Raw genomic sequence first — 20,697 nt, forward strand, 5'->3', positions numbered from 1 at the left:
GCTGACACGTGGAGGGAAGTTAAACTAACTGTCTGTCAGCCACAGGTAATTTACCTTTCTGAGGAAGAAGATAAAGTGTTGTTACTTGGCGCCCTTTAACTTCTTCCATAGCTTATCTATCTACAAACGACTTCATTTGAGCTTTGAAGCTTAGAGAGAGAAAGATTTAGAGAGAGAGAGAGAGAGAGAGAGGGGGAGTAGTTAGTGAGAGAATGCGAAACATAGCGCTCTTAGGAAGTGTGGTAGTGGGGGCCAATTCGGTGCCTCGGTTGTTTGTTCAAAAACCTCCCAACATTAACAAACAGTTGTTCAGTTGTTACCTGCTTTCTCTGCAACACCCCAGTTCCAAGAATTACTCTTCCAAGCTTTTTCTGAGGAACCCAAGTTCCGTTTTCTCAAGGTGATCCTCGTTTCCCAATGCCCATCTCTATTTTCTCTCCTCAATTTCACTCCTTGTTTGTGACATTCAATTCAACATGGAAAATGGCAATGGCAAATTTCAGGCTACGATGAAACTACATTTGATACTTTTCTTTTTAAAAAAAAATAATAAATTTAGTTCCTTTTGTAAAAACGCTAATTGGTTTGTCTTCAGTCTTTCATCGTATATTCTAACACGTAGAAATAAGTAACATAACATCATATTTATTCTAAAAAAACTATGATTTTTTATAAGGTATAACGTTTGTTTGCGTTAAATAATTTTGTTGTTGTTATACTTATATAAATTATTGTTGCATAGAATAAATTTTACGCTCTTTACCTCTCTGCGTGTTACATATAGGACCAGTTACTTGTTAAGCATTTGCCTATTTTAATGGATGCTAAGTGCAAAGCTTTTGTGTTGCAGACACTCGAGCCAGTGGAGTGCAAACACATTTGGGCGCTTTTTACAGACTTCTGAAAAATCAGATGGCCATGTAATGTAACACTTCTCTAATCTCTATGCACATGCATCTTATTCTCATTTGGACAAGTTGAATTTAAGTGATGTTTGCTATATGGGTTCTGCTACAGTGCAAATCCATGGTTTTCGTTGTGCTGTATCGTTTTTCTCTCATAAAAAATTTGAATTTCAAAAGTCATAATTAAAAACTCTGATTTGAACCCTGGTTTGAATCCATATATCAAACAGGCCCTTATTGTTTGTGCTTCTTTCTGAAACAACATGTTGAGTACAGAGAAGGAATGACTATATAAATAATCTCATAAAAATGACTCTTATGATTTCTACTACATAAAATACTGTTTATAGTCTGGCACATTATATGAAATGTAAATTCTAGATTGCCATAACTACTATTTCAGATTCCAAGTAAAATATTCACGCTATTGCCTTGCCCAACAAGAATTTGATTTTTAATATTTTCTCTCAAATTACATCCCATGTAATTTCCTTTCAAGTTTTCCATTTTCCTGTTTTTCCTTTAAGGTTTGTCACCTTCACATTCCACATTCCAATATCATAGGAAGACTTTCATTTGTAAAGTGATTATATCAACTTTACTGATTAATGGAAATGTCAATTTTGGCACAGGAGTCCTTAAGGTGTCTGGACCTCAAAAACTTCGGAGAGATCGCGGAATTAATTGAAAATATGGATGAATATGATGCCAAAATTAAAGCGCTTGCAGAGAAAAACTTAAAAAAGAAATCTGAGAAAACAATAGACTTCCTTTTTGCTGATAATTTGGTTGGTCATTACCTGAATTTTATGCTGCTATTTGGGTTTCTTGCTCTTCAAGGAACTCAACCAGCTGTTGCTGCTTCTGGTTTTGCAAGTGGGCTGCTGTCTTCTCCTTATTTCGCGGACCTCGGAGATATTAGCACAGGTTTTGCTTCAGTTAGGAAAATCTCCCTGTAACTTCTATAAGCTGCTATTCTTTATCTAAATCTTTCTAGTTATGAATCATGGTGGAACTAGAGCTTTCTCAATTTTGACTTTAAGAATTTAGTTGTATGCTGTTTTCTATATAGTACTTATGGTTTTATGACTTGGATCAATTTAGTAAAAGAATTGACCAATGTTTCTGCTGCAGGCGTTCTTGCTGATCTTTTTCTCAGAACTGGGCGACAAGACCTTCTTTATTGCAGTAAGGATATAACTTAAGAAATTCAAGTAGTTTTTAAACTAATTGTCAGGAAGAAAAAGAAAGAAAAGAAATATTTAGTCCAATGTACAGACAGGGTGCAGTTGAGAACACGATTATTCTAAATGCATTTTTGAGCAATTTAGTTTGTCAAACATATGCATAAATTTCTGATAAATACTTTAGGCATGATTCATGAACAAAGATGCTTTGTAACAGGGAAAAAAAAATGTATTTCAACTTGATCCAACTTGTTTCTATTCACTTTGATGAAACTTTGTAGTTAATGTAATATTCATTGTCGTTTATGGTTCTTCTACAAGCCTTGTCTAATTCTGATATTAGATAATTATGGCGTCCTTTGCAGGCTTTATTAGCAGCTAGGAATTCTGCCGCTGTTGTTTTCACGGGGACTTTTGGTGCACTTGCGTATGTTATTCTGTTTGCTCATGGTGATTTAGATGTCCTTTGCATAACTAAACTTTTTCATTAATTTCCTTGCATAAATTCCATAAGATGTTACATCAAGTTCAAGAGTGCCTAACAAAATTGGACAAACTCATATATATATTTTGACGAATATTGCTCTATCTTTGATATTAGTCTGACTGTCTGAAAGCATCTATAAGTTTGCATTCTAGACAAATAGTTTTGAAGCATGGCCTTTTAAACTGTTAGTGGTATATAGCAGTTGAAATCTCACAGAATGAAGAGATTCATATCAAATAACCATTATTTTATATGTTTCTTCTATATCTTTGGCAATTTCTTATGTACATGTTTTGTGTTTAAATCCAATGCAGGGCAATGACCATAATATCCGTTGCTCTCGGACGAACTTTCCACTATGTTGATGAAATCCTACCCTTCAGGTACTTCCTTTATTCAATGAGTTATTCATATTTCATGACATTACCCTGTTAAGTGCAACTATGTTGTATAAAAGTGGACTTGGATCAAAGATATTGCTAAGTGGTTTCACAGTAGAAATCTAATTGACAACACTTTGGGAAACCAGATAATTTTAAGGTCTTGTTTGGTGGGGGAGAAGTGAAAAGATTATTGGATGGATTTTAAGACTTATGGTTGTTTGGTACGAGGGATTAGAGGAGTGAATGGATTTGATGAAGGATTCAAAATCCTTAACAGAACTCCAAGTTTGATCCCACCGACGTGATAAGCTCCTATTTCTCGGTTAGTAGTAATTTGACATAATACAAAAGAAAACTAACAGAAGCTTGGTTTGTATTAATGGCGGAAGATTGCTTACAGGAAGATAAGGGGATTTTCGAGAGATCCCTTGCTCTCCTAGGTTTCCACTTCTCAGAAGTTGTACAAAATGAATCGATGCCATTTTATTCTACCTCCTAATCTATTTATACTACTAAGCCTTATTCCTCTTACTAATTCCAAGACTAACTAACTAGTAACTGCCTGCTGACTCAGCCTATCCCTATTCCCCTTTCCGAGTAATACCCTCCACCTCAGCAACCACTTGAGTTTCAGCTGCCAACCTTGGCTCGTGGTGGTGTTTCCTCCGAGCATATGTAAAACGCACGGGGGGCCTATCATTACCCCCGCCCCAAAGACGCACCTTGTCCTCAAGGTGAACGTGAGGAAATCACGCATCAATAGAATCATACGACTCCCACGTATCCTCATGTGCCGGTAAGTGAGCCCAACGGATCAACACCTCTAAATCAGTACAGCCTCCATGAACTGTGTGCCGCACCCCAAGCAATTCGGCCGGCTCCGCGCACATCTCCAAGTCCCCTGTCAGCTGGGATGGCAGAGATGAGATGGCCTGCCCTTGTCCAATCACCCTACGTAACTGAGAAACATGAAACACATGATGAATGGTCGCCGAGTCTGGTAAAGCCAAACAATGAGCGACTGGCCCCACGCGATGCGTAATCCGAAAGGGACCATAGAAACGCGGGCTCAACTTCTCATTACGGCGGCGAGCCAACGAAACTTGACGGTAGGGACGAAGCTTAAGATACACCAAGTCGCCCACAGCAAACTCCACATTTCGCCGTTTACCATCCGCCACCGCCTTCATCTTCTGTTGAGCCCGAAGAAGGTGGAATTTGAGTAGATCCAACATGGCATCTCGGTCTTGTAGTTGGCGCTCCACGGAATCCACTGGCGAAGCCCCCACACTGTACCGCAGCAATGGTGGAGGCAACCGGCCATAAACCGCTTGAAAAGGAGTCATGCGTGTGACAGTATGGAAAGAAGTATTGTACCAATACTCGGACCAAGCCAACCACTTATGCCACTGCCCGGGCTTATCGGAAGTAAAACAACGTAGATAGGTTTCCACACTCCTATTAACCACCTCGGATTGGCCATCGGTCTATGGGTGGTACGCCGTACTGCGCGAAAGGGTAGTCCCCATCTGTTTGTGTAAGTCAGTCCAGAAACGGCTAAGAAAAACACAGTCCCGATCCGAAACAATGGAGCGAGGAACCCCATGCAGCTGGACAACCTCTCGGACAAACAGCGTTGCCACCTTCTCTGCAGAAAACGGATGCCTCAAAGCAATAAAGTGACCATACTTGCTCAAACGGTCAACAACCACTAGGATCGTATCGTAGCCCTCCGAACGAGGTAGGCCTTCAATAAAATCCATAGACACATCTTCCCACACCTGTTCCGGAATGGGTAGGGGTTGCAATAACCCTCCCGGGGCCAAAGTGGATGCTTTACACCGTTGACATATCTCACAACGGCCCACATAGGCAGTCACATCTCGTTTCATTCCCAACAAAAACCAGTCGGCCTCAAGTCGACGGTAGGTCTTCAATCCCCCTGAGTGGCCACCCAACACTCCATTGTGATAAGAATGTAGCAATCGCTGTACAATCGGAGACGTACGAGCCACCACCATCCTACCCTTATACAACAAACGGCCCTGTCTGATGGAGTACCCCAGAAACGCAGCCGGATTGTGAGGCAAATCCGACCAAATCTTGGCTAACCGGTCATCCTGCAACACCTGTTGATGGATCTCTTCGGTGTTGACAAATGTGGAAGCTGTCATAGTGGCCATAGCCGGCCCAACCGCTACCCGTGATAATGCATCCGCGGTCTATTCTCAACCCCAGGCCGATATTGAATCTCAAAGTCATATCTCAACAACTTGGTGAGCCACTTTTGATGTTCCATGCTAACGAGACGCTGCTCCAACAAGTACTTAAGGCTACGCTGATCCGTTCAGATCACAAAATGATGCCCCAAAAGATACGGCCGCCACTTTTGAACGGTCAAAACAATGGCCATCAACTCTCGCTCATAAACTGACTTGTTCTGTGCTTGAGCGGATAGGACTTGACTGAAATAAGCAATGGGCCGTTGATCTTGCATCAAAACTGCCCCCAAACCAAATCCCGAGGCATCTGACTCAAGCACAAATGGCTTGGTGAAATCCGGCAATGCCAACACCGGCACACGTGTCATAGCCGACTTCAACCTTTCAAAAGCCTGCATTGCCTCAACGTCCCAATGAAAATTATCCTTCCGGAGCAAATTGATTAAAGGCCCTGCAATTTGACTATATCCAGCCACAAACTTCCGGTAATAACCCGTCAACCCGAGAAATCCCCATAACTCCTTCAAATCTTTGGGAGGTGGCCAATTAACCATGGCCTCTATTTTAGTAGGATCAGCCGAAACTCCCTCCGCAGAAACAAAATGGCCAAGGTACTCAATAGAACGCTGGCCAAAACTACACTTCTTAGCATTGGCATATAATTAGCATTGCTGCAAAACCGATAATACCTGGCCAAGATGGCATTCATGCTCCTCCAAGGAGTGGCTGTAAATGAGTATATCATCAAAAAAAACGAGTACGAACTTACAGAGGAAAGCGCGAAGGACGTCATTCATGAGCGATTGAAAGGTCGCCGGAGCATTCGTAAGACCAAAAGGCATAACGAGAAATTCGTAATGGCCTTCATGTGTACGAAAAGCTGTCTTCAGCACGTCCTCGGCTCTCATTCTAATTTGATGATAACCCGATTTAAGGTCGATCTTGGAGAACACCGTTGCTCCATGCAACTCATCCAAAAGTTCTTCTATCACCGGAATTGGAAAACGATCAGGAACTGTCTCCCTATTCAACGCGCGGTAATCCACGCAAAACCTCCAACTTCCATCTTTCTTCTTAACTAGCAAAACCGGACTAGAGTACGAACTGACACTTGGTTGTATTATGCCCGCCGCTAACATCTCTCCAACCAATTTCTCAATTTCCGTTTTCTGAACGTGAGGATACCGATAGGGTCTAACACTTATAAGGGAGGTTCCCTCTTTCAAAACAATTGCATGATCCTTAGTTCTAGCCGGTGGCAGTCCTTCCGGCATTTCAAAAACCTCCCTGTATATACTCATCACCCTTTGCAATTCCAGAGGAACTACCTCCTCCTTAACCGACTGTCTCACACCAAGAGTCCCTAACTCTACCCAAACCCCTTGTCCTTCATGTCTCAAAGCTCTCATTAAAGCCTTGAGCGTTACCGGTGACTTGTTCAATCCCGGATCACCTTTTAATGTCACTTGCCTTCCTCCCAAACCGAACTTCATGAGTAAGGTCTTCCAATTCACAAATACAACCCCCAAAGTTTCCAACCATTGGATACCCAATATCAAATCTAAACTTCCTAGTTCCAAAGGTAGAAAATTTTCAACTATTTCAATTTCTTGCATGGAAACCAATACTCCCCGGCAAATTCCCTCTCCTCGCACCGCTAACCCGGTTCCCATCACCACTCCATAACCTCCTGTCCTATCCACTGGTAATTTCAATTTCTGAACCAAATCACATGAAATGAAATTGTGGGTAGCCCCACTATCTATTAACACAATTACCTCACAACCATGGACGACCGCCTTAAGCTTCATGGTTTTCGGTGCTGTCAAACCCACGACTGAGTTGAGGGATAATTCCACCATTCCTTCTTCTTCAGCCGTATCAATCTTCTCCACTTCTGCCTCACCCTGTTCCTCTTCCTCACGGACAATCAGAACCTGCAACTCACGATTCGGACAACGGTGGCCAAAGAAATATTTCCCATCGTATCGGTAACACGGACCCTTCTCCCTCTTAGCTTGCAGCTCAGCGTCAGTCATACGCCGAAAGGGCGCTGCTCCCGTGACCTGGTTCGTTGTTTTCCGTTCGTCCAGAATTCTGCCTTTTTCATTTGAAGCTCCATTAAAACGCAGACCACTAGTTGTCGTTTGGCTCCCTTTATGTTCATTAATTCCATTTCCTTTTCCCCAAACCGGAAACGTTGGGCCTTGGCCTTTTGGGCCGCGTACCATAAGGTTACTCTCTTCCACCCGCTGGGCTACCTCCATAATTCGACCCAACCCCAACGGTTTCATTAGTCTTATCTCTGCCCGTACCTCAGGCTTCAACCCGTTAACAAATGAACTCTCCAGAACCTCCTCGGAGATGTCCCTCAACGGCGCTGCCAGGACCTCAAATTGCTTCTGGTATTCTCTCACCGACGTTTCCTGTCGAAGGGACAACAACTTCTCACACAAGCTGCCTTCTTGCGTCGGTCGGAATCGTTCGAGAATCATCACCTTCAATTCCGCCCAATTCCGAACCATCCGCCGTCCATCCTCCCATTGAAACCACGCCAAGGCTTCTCCATCGAGGCTGACAACTGCAACATCCAACTTTTCGTTCTCCGTCAGGCCGTTCATCGTAAAGTATCTTTCAGCCCTAAAAATCCAGCCATCAGGTTTTTCCCCGTCAAACGTCGGCATCTCCACTCGCCTGGTCCGACAATCGACGCGCGTTCCAGATTCACGCGGTTGCCTGACTCTCTCGCTCGTCTCTTCCCCTGGCGTCGTCTGTCTCACCGGAGCTTCTACTCCGGCTGTCTGGGAATTCCGCCGTTCCTGGCGCTGGATATTCACCAGTTCCTCCATTCTTGCCAGCAGCAAGTCCATACCTTGCTCCAGTCGAGGAATCTTCTTCAATTCCTCTCGTACCTCCTCCAATTCCCTTGCGAACTCCTCTCTCGTTCCTTCGGTCTTCTCCTTCTCGCGGTCATCAGTGCGTCTCGTCATACCAGGAAGTCGCTCTGATACCAAATGATAAGCTCCTATTTCTCGGTTAGTAGTAATTTGAAGAATTCAAAGGAAAACTAACAGAAGCTTGATTTGTATTAATGGCGGAAGATTGGTTACAGGAAGATAAGGGGATTTTCGAGAGATCCCTTGCTCTCCTAGGTTTCCACTTCTCAGAAGTTGTACAAAATGAATCGATGCCACTTTATTCTACCTCCTAATCTATTTATACTACTAAGCCTTATTCCTCTTACTAATTCCAAGACTAACGAACTAGTAACTGCCTACTGACGCAGCCTATCCCTATTCCCCTTTCCGAGTAATACCCTCCACCTCAGCAACCACTTGAGTTTCAGCTGCCAACCTTGGCTCGTGGTGGTGTTTCCTCCGAGCATATGTAAAACGCACGGGGGGCCTATCACAACGTCGGAAGGATTGGAGGAGGGAATACATACTAAACACAATGAGTGAAATATCCTCCCCGTCTTCTCAATTTGCTTCACCTAAGTTATTTTCCGTTCCGTTCTTCCTATTTTCTTTTCTTCTTACCAAACACAACCTTAACTGTTAGAACTTGTCTAAAGCAGCAAATGAATTTCTCTTTTTACCAAGAAAATATATTATATTATATTTCTGCTTTTCCTTCACAAGTTGAGGTGGGCTGGCGTCCAATTGGGCTAAATGGCCGACACAAACTTATGCTCTTTATTTATTTTTTCTTATCGTGGCTCTTTTTGCATATCTTTGAGAACTAAAGAAATAAATAATTTGCCTAAAATGAAACTATTATTTGTTTGCTTGTTCTAATATAATCTTTGATCACAGATTTGGTGGGAATGATTTACCTCTGGACGATATTGCTGCAGTCATTCTTTTGGTAACGTTTCATCTTTTAATTTGAAACTACAAACTAGAAACCATAATTCCTACTTATAAACATGTATTATTCTTTTTATATATATAACAGCATAAACATGAGAATTGTAAGTATGAGGATTATAATTTGATTTCAGGTTTATTTTGGGGTTTCAACCTTGCTTGATGCCAGCTCAAGTGATGGTCTAAAAGCAGAAGATGAACAGAAAGAGGTAATACCATCACACTTAAGGCATTTTTCTTTTCATTTTTACAATCTTTTTGTGTTTTTTTTTTTTTTTTGTTCAAATTACTTGAAATTATCTCCTAATCCCTTTCATAGTAAGAGTTGATTTACCAACAACATTTGGATTCTGAATCAGGCCGAGTTAGCTGTTTCAGAATTTTCAGGAAATGGTGCCGGGATATTAGCTGCTGCTAACACTGTCATTAGCACTTTCTTCTTAGTTTTTGTTGCTGAATGGGGTGACAAATCATTTTTTTCTACAATAGGTAAGTTGTAACTCGTGACAAGATTTCATTTTATATTCAAAAGAAAGAAAAGATAAAAGATTCATAGCTGAGATGTGCTGAGAGTATTCATATTTTGAGAAGATTCTTTCACTCTTGCTTTAGATTTCCAACTAGGAAGATAGTCGTTCAAGTGGATGACTAATCTCAGTGGTTTCTTTTTCTCCCAATTTTTTATGTTTTCTTTTAAGCTTGATTCTTGAATATAGTAGAACTTGAGATGTGAAACATGAATAACACCATAAGGCTCCGGTGGTACTGAGTGCCACCCACTAATAGAAGGTGGGTCTCGCAACATGGGGCCCATTGGTCTGGCCCACCTTCTAAAAGCGGTGTTGCTTGGCACCGATAATGTTCCGAAGCATTTTTCATGAAAAAAATAAATTAAATGGAAATAAGCATTAGAAGTGACTCTTTTTTTTTTTGGCATCCTTTTGGGAATGGAGTACACTACATGTGCATTATGTGTCTAGTATCTGATGCATTTGAAGGAATAATATGCAATCTGTTGACTCTATACCATGAAAACAAACTAAACTCTGATGAAGGATTTGGAGTAGTCAAACACAAAGGAATACTTTATATTTTCCATTGAACTAAAGGGCTCTCTTTTTTATGTTCTTGTCCTTTTGGTTGTATATATATATATATATTCGTTTGCATGTTATCCTTTCTCTGGTCTTTCCACAGCTTTTCTCACTGCTTGGGAGTGAATCCATAATTTTTTTATTTTTTATTTTTTCAATTCATCCAACAAGACATAGCACATGGGTCCCACTCTTGTCTATCTTCCTGATCATGTTCCATAATAAGACAATTCTTTTGCTTCTTATGCAGCACTTGCTGCAGCCTCTTCACCCCTTGGAGTCATCGCAGGAGCATTGGCTGGTCATGGAGTTGCAACTTTGGTAGTTTTTTTTTATTTCTTTTGAGTACAACTTAAACTTTGCTGTGAACCCACCAAAACCAATTACCAAACAAAAAAAAAAATATCTAACAATACAATGATAATAAATTATACAAATTTATTAACAAGAAGGCAGAAGCTAGCTTGAACTTGAAAAATACTCTTTCAATTATAGATATTTTTTATGAGGCTGTGATAACTATAGATTTGATATGTTGCATTTAACAATTCAGTAATCATTTTTATAATAACGTAAAAGATCAGTGCATTGGGGCAACAAATAAATTGTTTTGCAGATCCATTACACATTTTTTTAATAGTATATTTGCATAGATTCTCTCCCCTTTTCTGAGCTAATCAACTCTTCTTGATCATTTCTTTTATCACATTGTATAATGAACTTGTTGTCCTGAATCCTGAGCTATTTTGTCAAATTCCCTTGGCTTGCAGCTTGCTGTTTTGGGAGGTTCTTTATTGGGCTCATTCTTATCAGAGAAGGTAAAGTTCACTTCAAGCATATAATCCTAAACTCTTAGCACATATACTCCTCTACATTTCCGATTAAGCGCGCTAATTCTTTACTGTCGAATATAATCTTAAACTCTTAGCACATATACTCCTCTACATTTCCGATTAAGCGCCCTAATTCTTTACTATCGAATACAATAATACGAAAGAAAAGGCAAACTAGCACACACTATTGAACCAGGTGGCACATGTTCATTGGTTACAAGAATCAGTACACAGCAAGTTGGCTCTAGTTTGTTAGGATGTTAATAAGCTGTTAGAGTGTAGTATGGTAATTGAGCATTGTAAATTCAATTTATGATTGAATTAGATAAAAAGGCTTGACTATATGTTTTAGTCGGTGGTCTAGTTTAGTGAGCGGTGCTGTGTGTGTACAAAAGGCAATTAGAAGTTAGAGAGAGAAGGGTATTAAGCGCTGGGTGTTCTTTTCAGTTCTTGATGTGGGAGAAACTGAATGTGAGATGAGCGTTTGTAATCCTGAATTTCTAACCGTGATTGGAATAAGAGTTCTTGAGGTTTTTCCAGGTAAAGTCTTGTGTTTTGTACTGGTATTTTGTTATTCGATTTCTGTAATTGGTGATTTCTTGGTGAGGTTTTTTGGATTTGTTATCACACACACAATATTGATAGCAGTTTATCCTTAATGTAAGAGCTACGTCCACTTTCAGCTCTTCTAAATTTTAATGTGGAGCTTTATGTCTCTTTTCTCGGTATTCTTCTCTTATTTAAAATACTCAAAACCTCTAATGCAAGCGTAATTGAAATAACTGAGAGACGTGTGACAATTAGGCTCCACTTGCACACTAGAACCGCATAATTTGCGAATATCCATTCGGCTAGAACCCATATCTTCCTTTGACAAAGTCTGTAACGAGCAAAAGGGATAAAACTCAATGTAGCGAAACACTAGAAACAGAAAATGTGGACTCCAGCCAGTGCGTCCTTTCAGAAGACAATGTATAGTTCCACAACATAGCAACTCTAAGTGAGTTGGCAGCATAATTTGTACAGAGACTTTAGAAGGAAAAAAAGGTCCTTTGGTTGGAGCAACATGTTCTGTAACAAGAAAAGTTTCATTTCCATGCAACTTTTCCCAGGTACTAGCAATAGCCCTTTATAGGTTAGCTATTAGTCCTTTGCTTTATTTTAGTGGTCCAAATGAAGTGCTACTCTTGGAAATATCTTGAATTGCATGGAAGTTTTTGCAAATAAAAATATGGTCTCTTTTTTTTTTTTTTTTTTTTTTTTTTTTTTTTTTTTTTTTTTTTTTCTTGTGCAGGCAATTGCCTACATTGGAGGAGTTCTTTTTCTAGTGTTTGCTGCTGTGACATTGGTTGAGATATTGAACTAAAAGATCTAGAAAGGTTAATACATTATTCTTTGCCTGATGAGAATTTTGTTTTGTACCACTACATATTTACCGCAGCAACTTTTTCTATTCATTGCCGTAAGGTGGATTAGAAAGGAACATTTGTAATTTTGTATTGTTTTGTAGTAATTATGACTTTTTACCCATTTTATTCTCCCTATTATTTTTGCAGAAATAGTAGAAAATAAGTCAATATGAAAAGCTTAAGAAAGTATATAGGTCAATTTTTAGTTATAGAAATTAATAAGTCATAACTTGTTAAGTTATGATTCATAACCAGATAAGTTATGGACAAACTTGTCAAGTTATGGTTTATAACCAGACAAGTTATGAACAAAAACCGTGAATTATAGACAATAACTTGTTAAGTTATGGTTCATAACCAGACAAGTTATAAACAAAAACAGTAATTTGGCCTATTTATTAACTTATGTAAACTATTGGCCTATTGATTTTAATTTATCTCAAGTCTTAGCCTATTTCCCTCTTTCTCCCTTATTTTTGTTGGCTATCATTACTTTTGGTTATGTTTAATTATTTTATTTTTAATCTGCCATAGAAGGAATTGATTAAGAATTTAAACTATGATACATGGTTGCAAAGTTGGTGCACAATAGAAACCCTCGTGGAAGATGTATATATATATATATATATTGAGAATTTTGTTTAAAAAACAGCTTGACAAGAATTTGTGTCTTTCTTTCAAAGTATTCCTTGTTTGAAGATACTAAATTGGAAAAATACTTGAAAGCGTCGTTGATGTCTCATAATATGAGATCTACTTTTTATCATTAAATGATACTCAACACTACGTATCTTATAATAGTATTGTTCATTTGAATTGAGACATTTATAAGAGTGAGAAATAGAGTGGAAATAAGGAAAAGGTAATTGAGTTTTAAACGTCATATCTTGTTTGATTTTGATATGATTTAATCTTAAAAAAAAAAAATGCATAGTGAAACAATATGCTAATTCGCGGGGACAAAGGGACAAGTAGGAAGGCGGAGGAGATAACAAAAAGAAGTGGCAAAATATGTAGTGAACGTGGCAAACCCTAGCCCAGCAGCAAAAGCTTTATAGGGAGAATAAAAATCCAAAGAGTAGGATGATTGTGGAGGCAGACAAACCCCACAACCACAAAATCCCCACTCTGCCTCCTTTCCCACCAACCTTTTTCCCACGAGCCTTCCTTTTTCCTTTTCCCCATTTAGCTTCCAATTGTACTACCACACCCCCACTTACTTCCTTCTCATTGACAATTGAAAATAGGAATTATAATGCAACGTTCATTTCACCGATTTGAGTTTTTAATTCTAAGTTTTTACAGTTAAAAGCTCTCAAAAAATATTATATCTAACTTTTTCTGTTACAATTAAAAGCTCTCAAAAAATGTCACATATTAACTCGAATTGAAAATTCAAATCCGCGAAGCGAGCGAAACTAGAAAAAAAGTATTAAGAGAATACTAATCACACACTTAACTATATATAAAATGGTTGAGTTGCGAGTGCCTAACTTTTGAATTCAGCGATTAGGATATCTTTCTTTTTTATACTTTCAAAATAGATTTAAGGTTCGATACTTTATAACCTTAACAATGCAATGATTGAGTTGTAAGCATTTCAACACAAGAGTTAAAGATGTTTTTCTTTCTTTCACTCTCGAGATGGGTTTAATATCAAATACTACATAATTAATCTCACTCTAAGTTTCGTGTTTGGTCAATGATTCGTCACCTACTTAAGCTCATCTTTTGTGTAAAATTGGATGAGACCTTAAATTTTTAGGACAGACAAAAAGATGGGAATGAGATGATACTAATAATTTTTTCTTTTTAGCACTTTGATTATGTTTAGTGTGGTAGCAATATTGCCACTAGTGAATGAAGTGTGTTGTAGCACTACTAAACGTCACAACATCATATTATTAATCATCGTCGGCAAAAATGTAAACACGTGTTAATTAGACATCTATTACATAAGAGCGGTGCTACAATGCGTTTCATTATTCTTTAGTGATTCTCCTCTGTTTACCAAATAAACACGTGTTTCATTATTTTTACAAACTAGATGAATACTAGCCTTGAGAGTTGTGATCATAAAAGTCAAGACAAAAAGAAGTCTAGTTAAATAATAATAATTAGTAGTAGTTAAGAATATCTAGTTGAGGTAATCACTATTCTCAACGTGATTTGGTAGGGTTGTACATAAACCCAAACAACATGTAAACCCAATCCATCACATCCAAACCAAACCCGAAAAAGGTAATTTATAGTATTATTTTTTATTTTTTAGCCCACTAAATGTCTGGCCCGAGGTGTTTGGGACGGTTTATGTGTTGAGCCTATAATAACCCGCATACCCCCAACCCAACCCGCATAAACATGTCTGATAAGGAGCCTATAAATGTGGACTGATAAAGATAGTTGTTGTTGCAGTGTTTACTTTGAATGAATTTGAATTAAGCCTATAATTTATGTTTGCTTTACGTTTGATATTGGATGGACTACTTTACTTCATATTTGATGTTAGATTGAACTTTAAATTGCCATCTATTTGATGATTGACTAATCAGTATTATTTGTAGTTATTATTTATATTTGATGATGAACTTTAAATGTTAGATTGAACTTTGATTCTTTAAATGATGAACCCAACCACCCAACTCATCCCGTCCCGTCTCAACCCAACCTAAACATCATTAGGTTGTGAATTTTTTTTAACATCGTTGGGGTTAAATATGTACAATCCGTACTCTTTGAGGCGGGATAAAAAAAAATATTATCCTGCACAAACCTAACTCATGTACAGCCCTAGTGATTAGGTTCGCTAATCATGAATATGCTGCTACTCTCGTCTAATCCATCACATCCAAACCAAACCCGAAAAAGGTAATTTATAGTATTATTTTTTATTTTTTAACTCACTAAATGTCTGGCCCGAGGTGTTTGGGACAATTTCTGTGTTGAGCCTATAATAACCCGCATACCCCCAACCCAACCCGCATAAACATGTCTGATAAGGAGCCTATAAATGTGGACTGATAAAGATAGTTGCTGTTGCAGTGCTTACTTTGAATGAATTTGAATTAAGCCTATAATTTATGTTTACTTTATGTTTGATATTGGATGGACTACTTTACTTCATGTTTGATGTTAGATTGAACTTTAAATTGCCATCTATTTGATGATTGACTAATCAGTATTATTTGTAGTTATTATTTATATTTGATGATAAACTTTAAATGTTAGATTGAACTTTGATTCTTTAAATGATGAACCCAACCACCCAACTCATCCCGTCCCGTCCCAACCCAACCTAAACATCATTAGGTTGTGAATTTTTTTTAACATCGTTGGGGTCAAATATGTACAATCCGTACCCTTTGAGGCGGGATAAAAAAAAATATTATCCTGCACAAACCTAACTCATATACAGCCCTAGTGATTAGGTTCGCTAATCATGAATATGCTGCTACTCTCGTATTAGTTTACAGATCTCTTCTCCAATTAAACTTTTCCATTTTGAGTTGCACTATGGTCACAAAATGATGAATAAAATTTAAAAATAAATAAATAAAATGATCAAATCATTTTGTTCCTATTGCATATTTTAGTAACATCATTGGCATTAATGGGCTACTTATAAATTATTTACGTCGATATCGTTTCAGTTTTTGATCCACGAAGACCATCATCAATAAAATAATAACCAAAAAGGATAAATTCCCTTTTATAAATATACATAAATAGAAATTGAGTAGAGAAGTTTCCAAGGTTGAAGATCTTGTGGGGGCCATTAGACAATATTGCATATGCTCCTAAAGTTAAATGAGCTTTATTTCCCTAATGTATTGTACGGACAACCATGCAAAATGATAACAAATAATAATAATAATCGTTAAAGTAACAACCATATGTTATATTATATATTATTAGTTGGTTGTCACGTGAAAGGACTCGTGCATGAAGCATTGCACGTGCGTCATAGGAACCGAATATTAGTGGGCATATTCTTTCGTCTTTTTTGTTTTTTATTTTTCATTTTTCATTTTTCATTTTTATTTTCATTGCAAAAAGTCTGATGAAAGGACCTCGATCTGTCCACCCACCCACATTCCAATTTCCAATTTCCAATTTCCACATAATAAACTTTTTGTATAAATTAACATTTTTTAATTTTTAATTTTTATTTATGAAAAATACTCAATTTTATGCTGCTATGTATGACCAAACCTTGTAAAGTAAAGTTGGGTGATTGGATCTTACACTTTCCGCGGGGACCAGCCATGGAAAAAGACATGATCCGGCGGTGGCAACTTAATCTTACGCTCTTACGTGTCAGAATGTTGTGACTGGGAGATCAGAAACACAAAAAAATATAAAAAGAATCAATTCCTTTCATATTTTGACTTTTCTTCTCTCTGTTTTTGTATGTTTGAAGATAAAATATGAAAATTAAAAAAAGAAAAAAAAAAATTTGAAAAACCAGGTGCGCTTAATCTTGTCCCAAGAGTTCAACACCACTCTTTTTTTTTTTTTTTTTGGTAAAATTTTGTTTTCGTTATTATTTTCTTATGTGAGCTTAGCTTTTTAATTATTCCTAATTCCATGTAAAAACATCAGTATTTAACAAGCTTTTACATTTTGGATTTTTTTTTTTGAGGGATTCCCATTTTGGATTTGAGTATTGCACATTAGTGTAACAATAAAAGTAAGAAATAAAGTAATGGTAAAGAAAAAATGAAGTGACTAATTGGGTTTCAAAATGTTACAAAGTGATTTCTATAAATAAAAAAAGGATTTAATAAAAGTCATAAATTACATCGCGAGTAATATTTTTTAATCAGAAAAATTCAATAGTTTATTAAGAGATTTGGCAGTGTCTATTTATACGATTTTTTATATTTCACTTAAAAAAATCGTCAACTTTTCCCCCAAAACTTGATTATTTGTTGATTTGTATTCCATAAAAATGATTTTCAACACCTAAAAAAAGAGAAAAAAAAACAATTAAATTGAACAAAAAGCAAAAGTGAGCAGGCAAGATAGATATTTAAGGAGGCGCGATGTCTCTATACGCAGAGGCACGACTACCAAACACGCGCTTGTGCAGAGCGTGGGGATGTGACGGAAGTAATTTGAGAGTTTTTTCCTCGTCGCGGTTAAATATAGCTCAGCTCAGAGGATAACTGCCCAGTGCCAACAATACAAACGCAATTCCGCTGGCTGAGTCATGGGGCCCACAGTTCCATCTAGGTTTTGTCAAACAGCATGCGAAATACGTAGCGCGTGGGGCCCGCATGAAGGAAGGCCGAGGATATAACGAGCGGTGACGAGCCGCTGCCGACTCGGTTCAAAAATCAATAATAATAAATTGCGCTGCACCTTAAATTTTGCATTTTTTACTTTATACACCCCATGGTTTAAATGTTGATAAATTTGCACCTTCAGTTTTAAAATCTGCAGCAAATAATGTCCAATTTATTATTATTAAAAAACTTATAAAATTTGTGAACTCACCATTTAAATACATTATTTTAAAATTTTTATCCTTTTACTCTTAATTAGTATCTTTTTTATTAATATAGTTTTTTTAAATAAATGGTATTAATCAAGTGAGATTCTCGTATGCATCAACACGATATACAATATTCTACTAAATAGATAATTATTCCATGATCCAAGTAAGCCAAGTCTTCAAGAAAAAATAGATAAGATTTAACCCCATAATATCTAAAAAAATCTTGTTTGTTTGAACATGAAGAGATAAAAAAAACCATTGCAATTACTACAAATACTAAGTCCACTAAAGGCACAAAAATAGTGGGTAAGTTATTAATAGTTGTCTTTGAATGAGTGTAGAGACAAAAATTTAAGACTAATGCATTCTAAAAGGTATTTGTCTCATTTCATATAAAAATGGACGATTTGACATGCGCGATTCGCACATGGATGTATAAATCTTGTATCTTGAGCCATCAATTTGACAATGGTAGTAAATTATTGGACTTTAATTGCTATTGGTTTTGAAGCTTAGGTTAATTTGTGAAATTTAAAACCTTGGGGTTATTGTATGAAAAGGTCAAAATATTAGGGGTAACAATGCAATGTACTCAAAAAACATAAAAAATAAAAAATCAACGTCAGGGCTGACTACGTGTCATGGTGGTGGGTTTGGGCTCTCTCTCTCTTCGATGTCGTTTCGCCACGCGACCAAACATGACCTTTCTAACGCGTCGTCCCGCAACGGAAAGGAAAGAAAATCGCGAAATAAATGTGCCTAATCCGTTGCGTTTTGACGCTCCGTTTTGTTATTATCGTTTCGAGTCCCCGCGGTTCGTGTCGTGTGTTTTATTGCCGAAAATATCCTTGAAATGTACCTGTGCTTGATACTGGAACAGGTTCATTGTGCCCTTATCCATCCGGTTCACTTTTAAAAGACAATTAATAAAAAATCTCATGGGGGGGTAATAAAGGGTAATCTAGGGATACAAATGATGAACTCCTTTTGAGGAAAATGATGATGACTCATATGATTCTTCTAAAATATCTACACACACAGTAACGTATTAATGGTATAAAATCGTGTTAAAATTATAAACGGTGTTAAATATGAATATAATTTAGGTGTGATTTTTTTTTTTTTTGGAAGGAAGGGACTGTTAAGGAAATTGAGAACTTGAAAAATCGACAACTTTCATTTCAAAAAATAAAAAGACCAAATTTTGGGTGGTAGAATTTCTCCGCAAACTATACAGAAATATTCTTTATGTGAAGAGTAATTTTCATAAAATTCTACGAAAGTGAGATTGTGTGTTTTTTTTTTTCCTTGCTTGTTTAAAAACTACATAGACATTTAATAGACTTTGTTTAAATTTACTAGTACTTTTACGTCTCATTTTGGTAATTGTGTTTTAACTTTTGAATTGCGGCATTTAACTTGTTAGTTGAATATGCTATCATTTGTGAATATATCATGGTTTCTTATTTAATATGAAAATTTGAGTTGAAAAGTGAATTTATGTGAGAAAAAATAGTGTAATACAAAATGTTAAATTGAAATTTTTATAAGAGAAAATACTATATTAAAATATGTAGTTGTGATTCAAACCAACGAAAAAAATTAAAACATGTAGTTGTGATTCAAACCAACGAAAGCATAATATATTTTTATAATGAAAACAAAATCATGCATTATAAGTCTCTAGCCTAAGAATAAAAGTTAAAAAGTGAATAAGAAAATGAAGATAAAATCTATGATGATCAAATGGAATCTACCACGGTTGCTTAGTTCACTCATTGTACATAGAGAAGTCGCAAAAACTGTAGTAATCCGCCAATATTTGAGCTAGGCGAGGCAACTTCAACATACATGTAATGATGCTACAAAAACTATAAATAACTAACCAAATAAAAAAGATATCAAATGACCCTTTAGTAAAGTCAAAATGTCCATTGGTTTGTTGTAAAATGTAAACCTTTTGTTTGATTTAAAATCAAGCCAACATATATACAACTTTTTTCACTGCCTGATAATGACAATCACAATGACGATAAACTAGAAAGAGTTTGTGACAATAAAAGGAGAATATTCAAATTTGAGCACCGAATTGATAAATAACGTCGTTATTATCATTTCACAAAAGATGGGACAATGAAAAACAGGAATTTCATTTGTTTTTTTTTTTGTTTTTTGTTTTTATAGAGAAAAACATAACCAATCTTGAGTTACAAACCATTCATATTGTGAATCATGCTGACTTGTCACTGAAATGTTGAAAAAAAAAACAGTGAACAGATAATATTTCAATAATTAAAAAGGGAAAAAGAAAAAAAGTTGAAAAAAATCTCAAAGCAAAAAGACATACGTTATTTGTTTTTTTTTTAAAATAGAATAATTATGAAAAATATAAGATACAATTTTAAACTGTTGAATTTTCATAAATTTCATTAAATGAATATACTTTTTGTATCTTATCTAATTAACGGTTCAAAACCATTAAAATTTTCTATTTCTTATTTTGGTCCCATTTATTTTATCAATTTGAGTTTATAATTCGAGTTATGCTACAGTAAAAACTTTCAGAAACAGTCACATCTGACTTTTTTACTACAGTAAAAAGCTCTCACATAAAATCACATATCAATTCGAATTAAAAACTCGAATCAGCGAATTAAACGGGCTCTTTATTTTATCTTTTTTCACTCAAATTATAACTATAATTAACTATAAAATCTTATAGAAGGGTTAGATATGAAATTATGGCCAGACTATATACTGAATTCATATAAGTTCACTATGTTTTCTTTAAAAGAAAATCTGCTATTT

The 20,697-nt window shown here is 36.6% G+C and overlaps 1 protein-coding gene across 1 annotated transcript; it reads left to right on the forward strand.

The window, feature by feature from the left end:
* Positions 1-8: 8 nt before the first annotated feature.
* On the forward strand, positions 9-12,504 carry LOC21386625 (protein PAM71, chloroplastic). Its single transcript, XM_024172373.1, has 12 exons — positions 9-400; positions 851-920; positions 1,538-1,843; positions 2,040-2,093; positions 2,458-2,519; positions 2,894-2,962; positions 9,000-9,051; positions 9,188-9,262; positions 9,413-9,542; positions 10,398-10,468; positions 10,918-10,965; positions 12,275-12,504. The coding sequence occupies exons 1-12, from the start codon at positions 213-215 to the stop codon at positions 12,344-12,346; spliced, it is 1,197 nt and encodes a 398-aa protein (XP_024028141.1). The 5' UTR covers positions 9-212; the 3' UTR covers positions 12,347-12,504.
* Positions 12,505-20,697: the final 8,193 nt, after the last annotated feature.

Source organism: Morus notabilis, unplaced genomic scaffold, assembly GCF_000414095.1.
Source record: "Morus notabilis unplaced genomic scaffold, ASM41409v2 Scaffold767, whole genome shotgun sequence".
Lineage (NCBI taxonomy): Eukaryota > Viridiplantae > Streptophyta > Magnoliopsida > Rosales > Moraceae > Morus > Morus notabilis.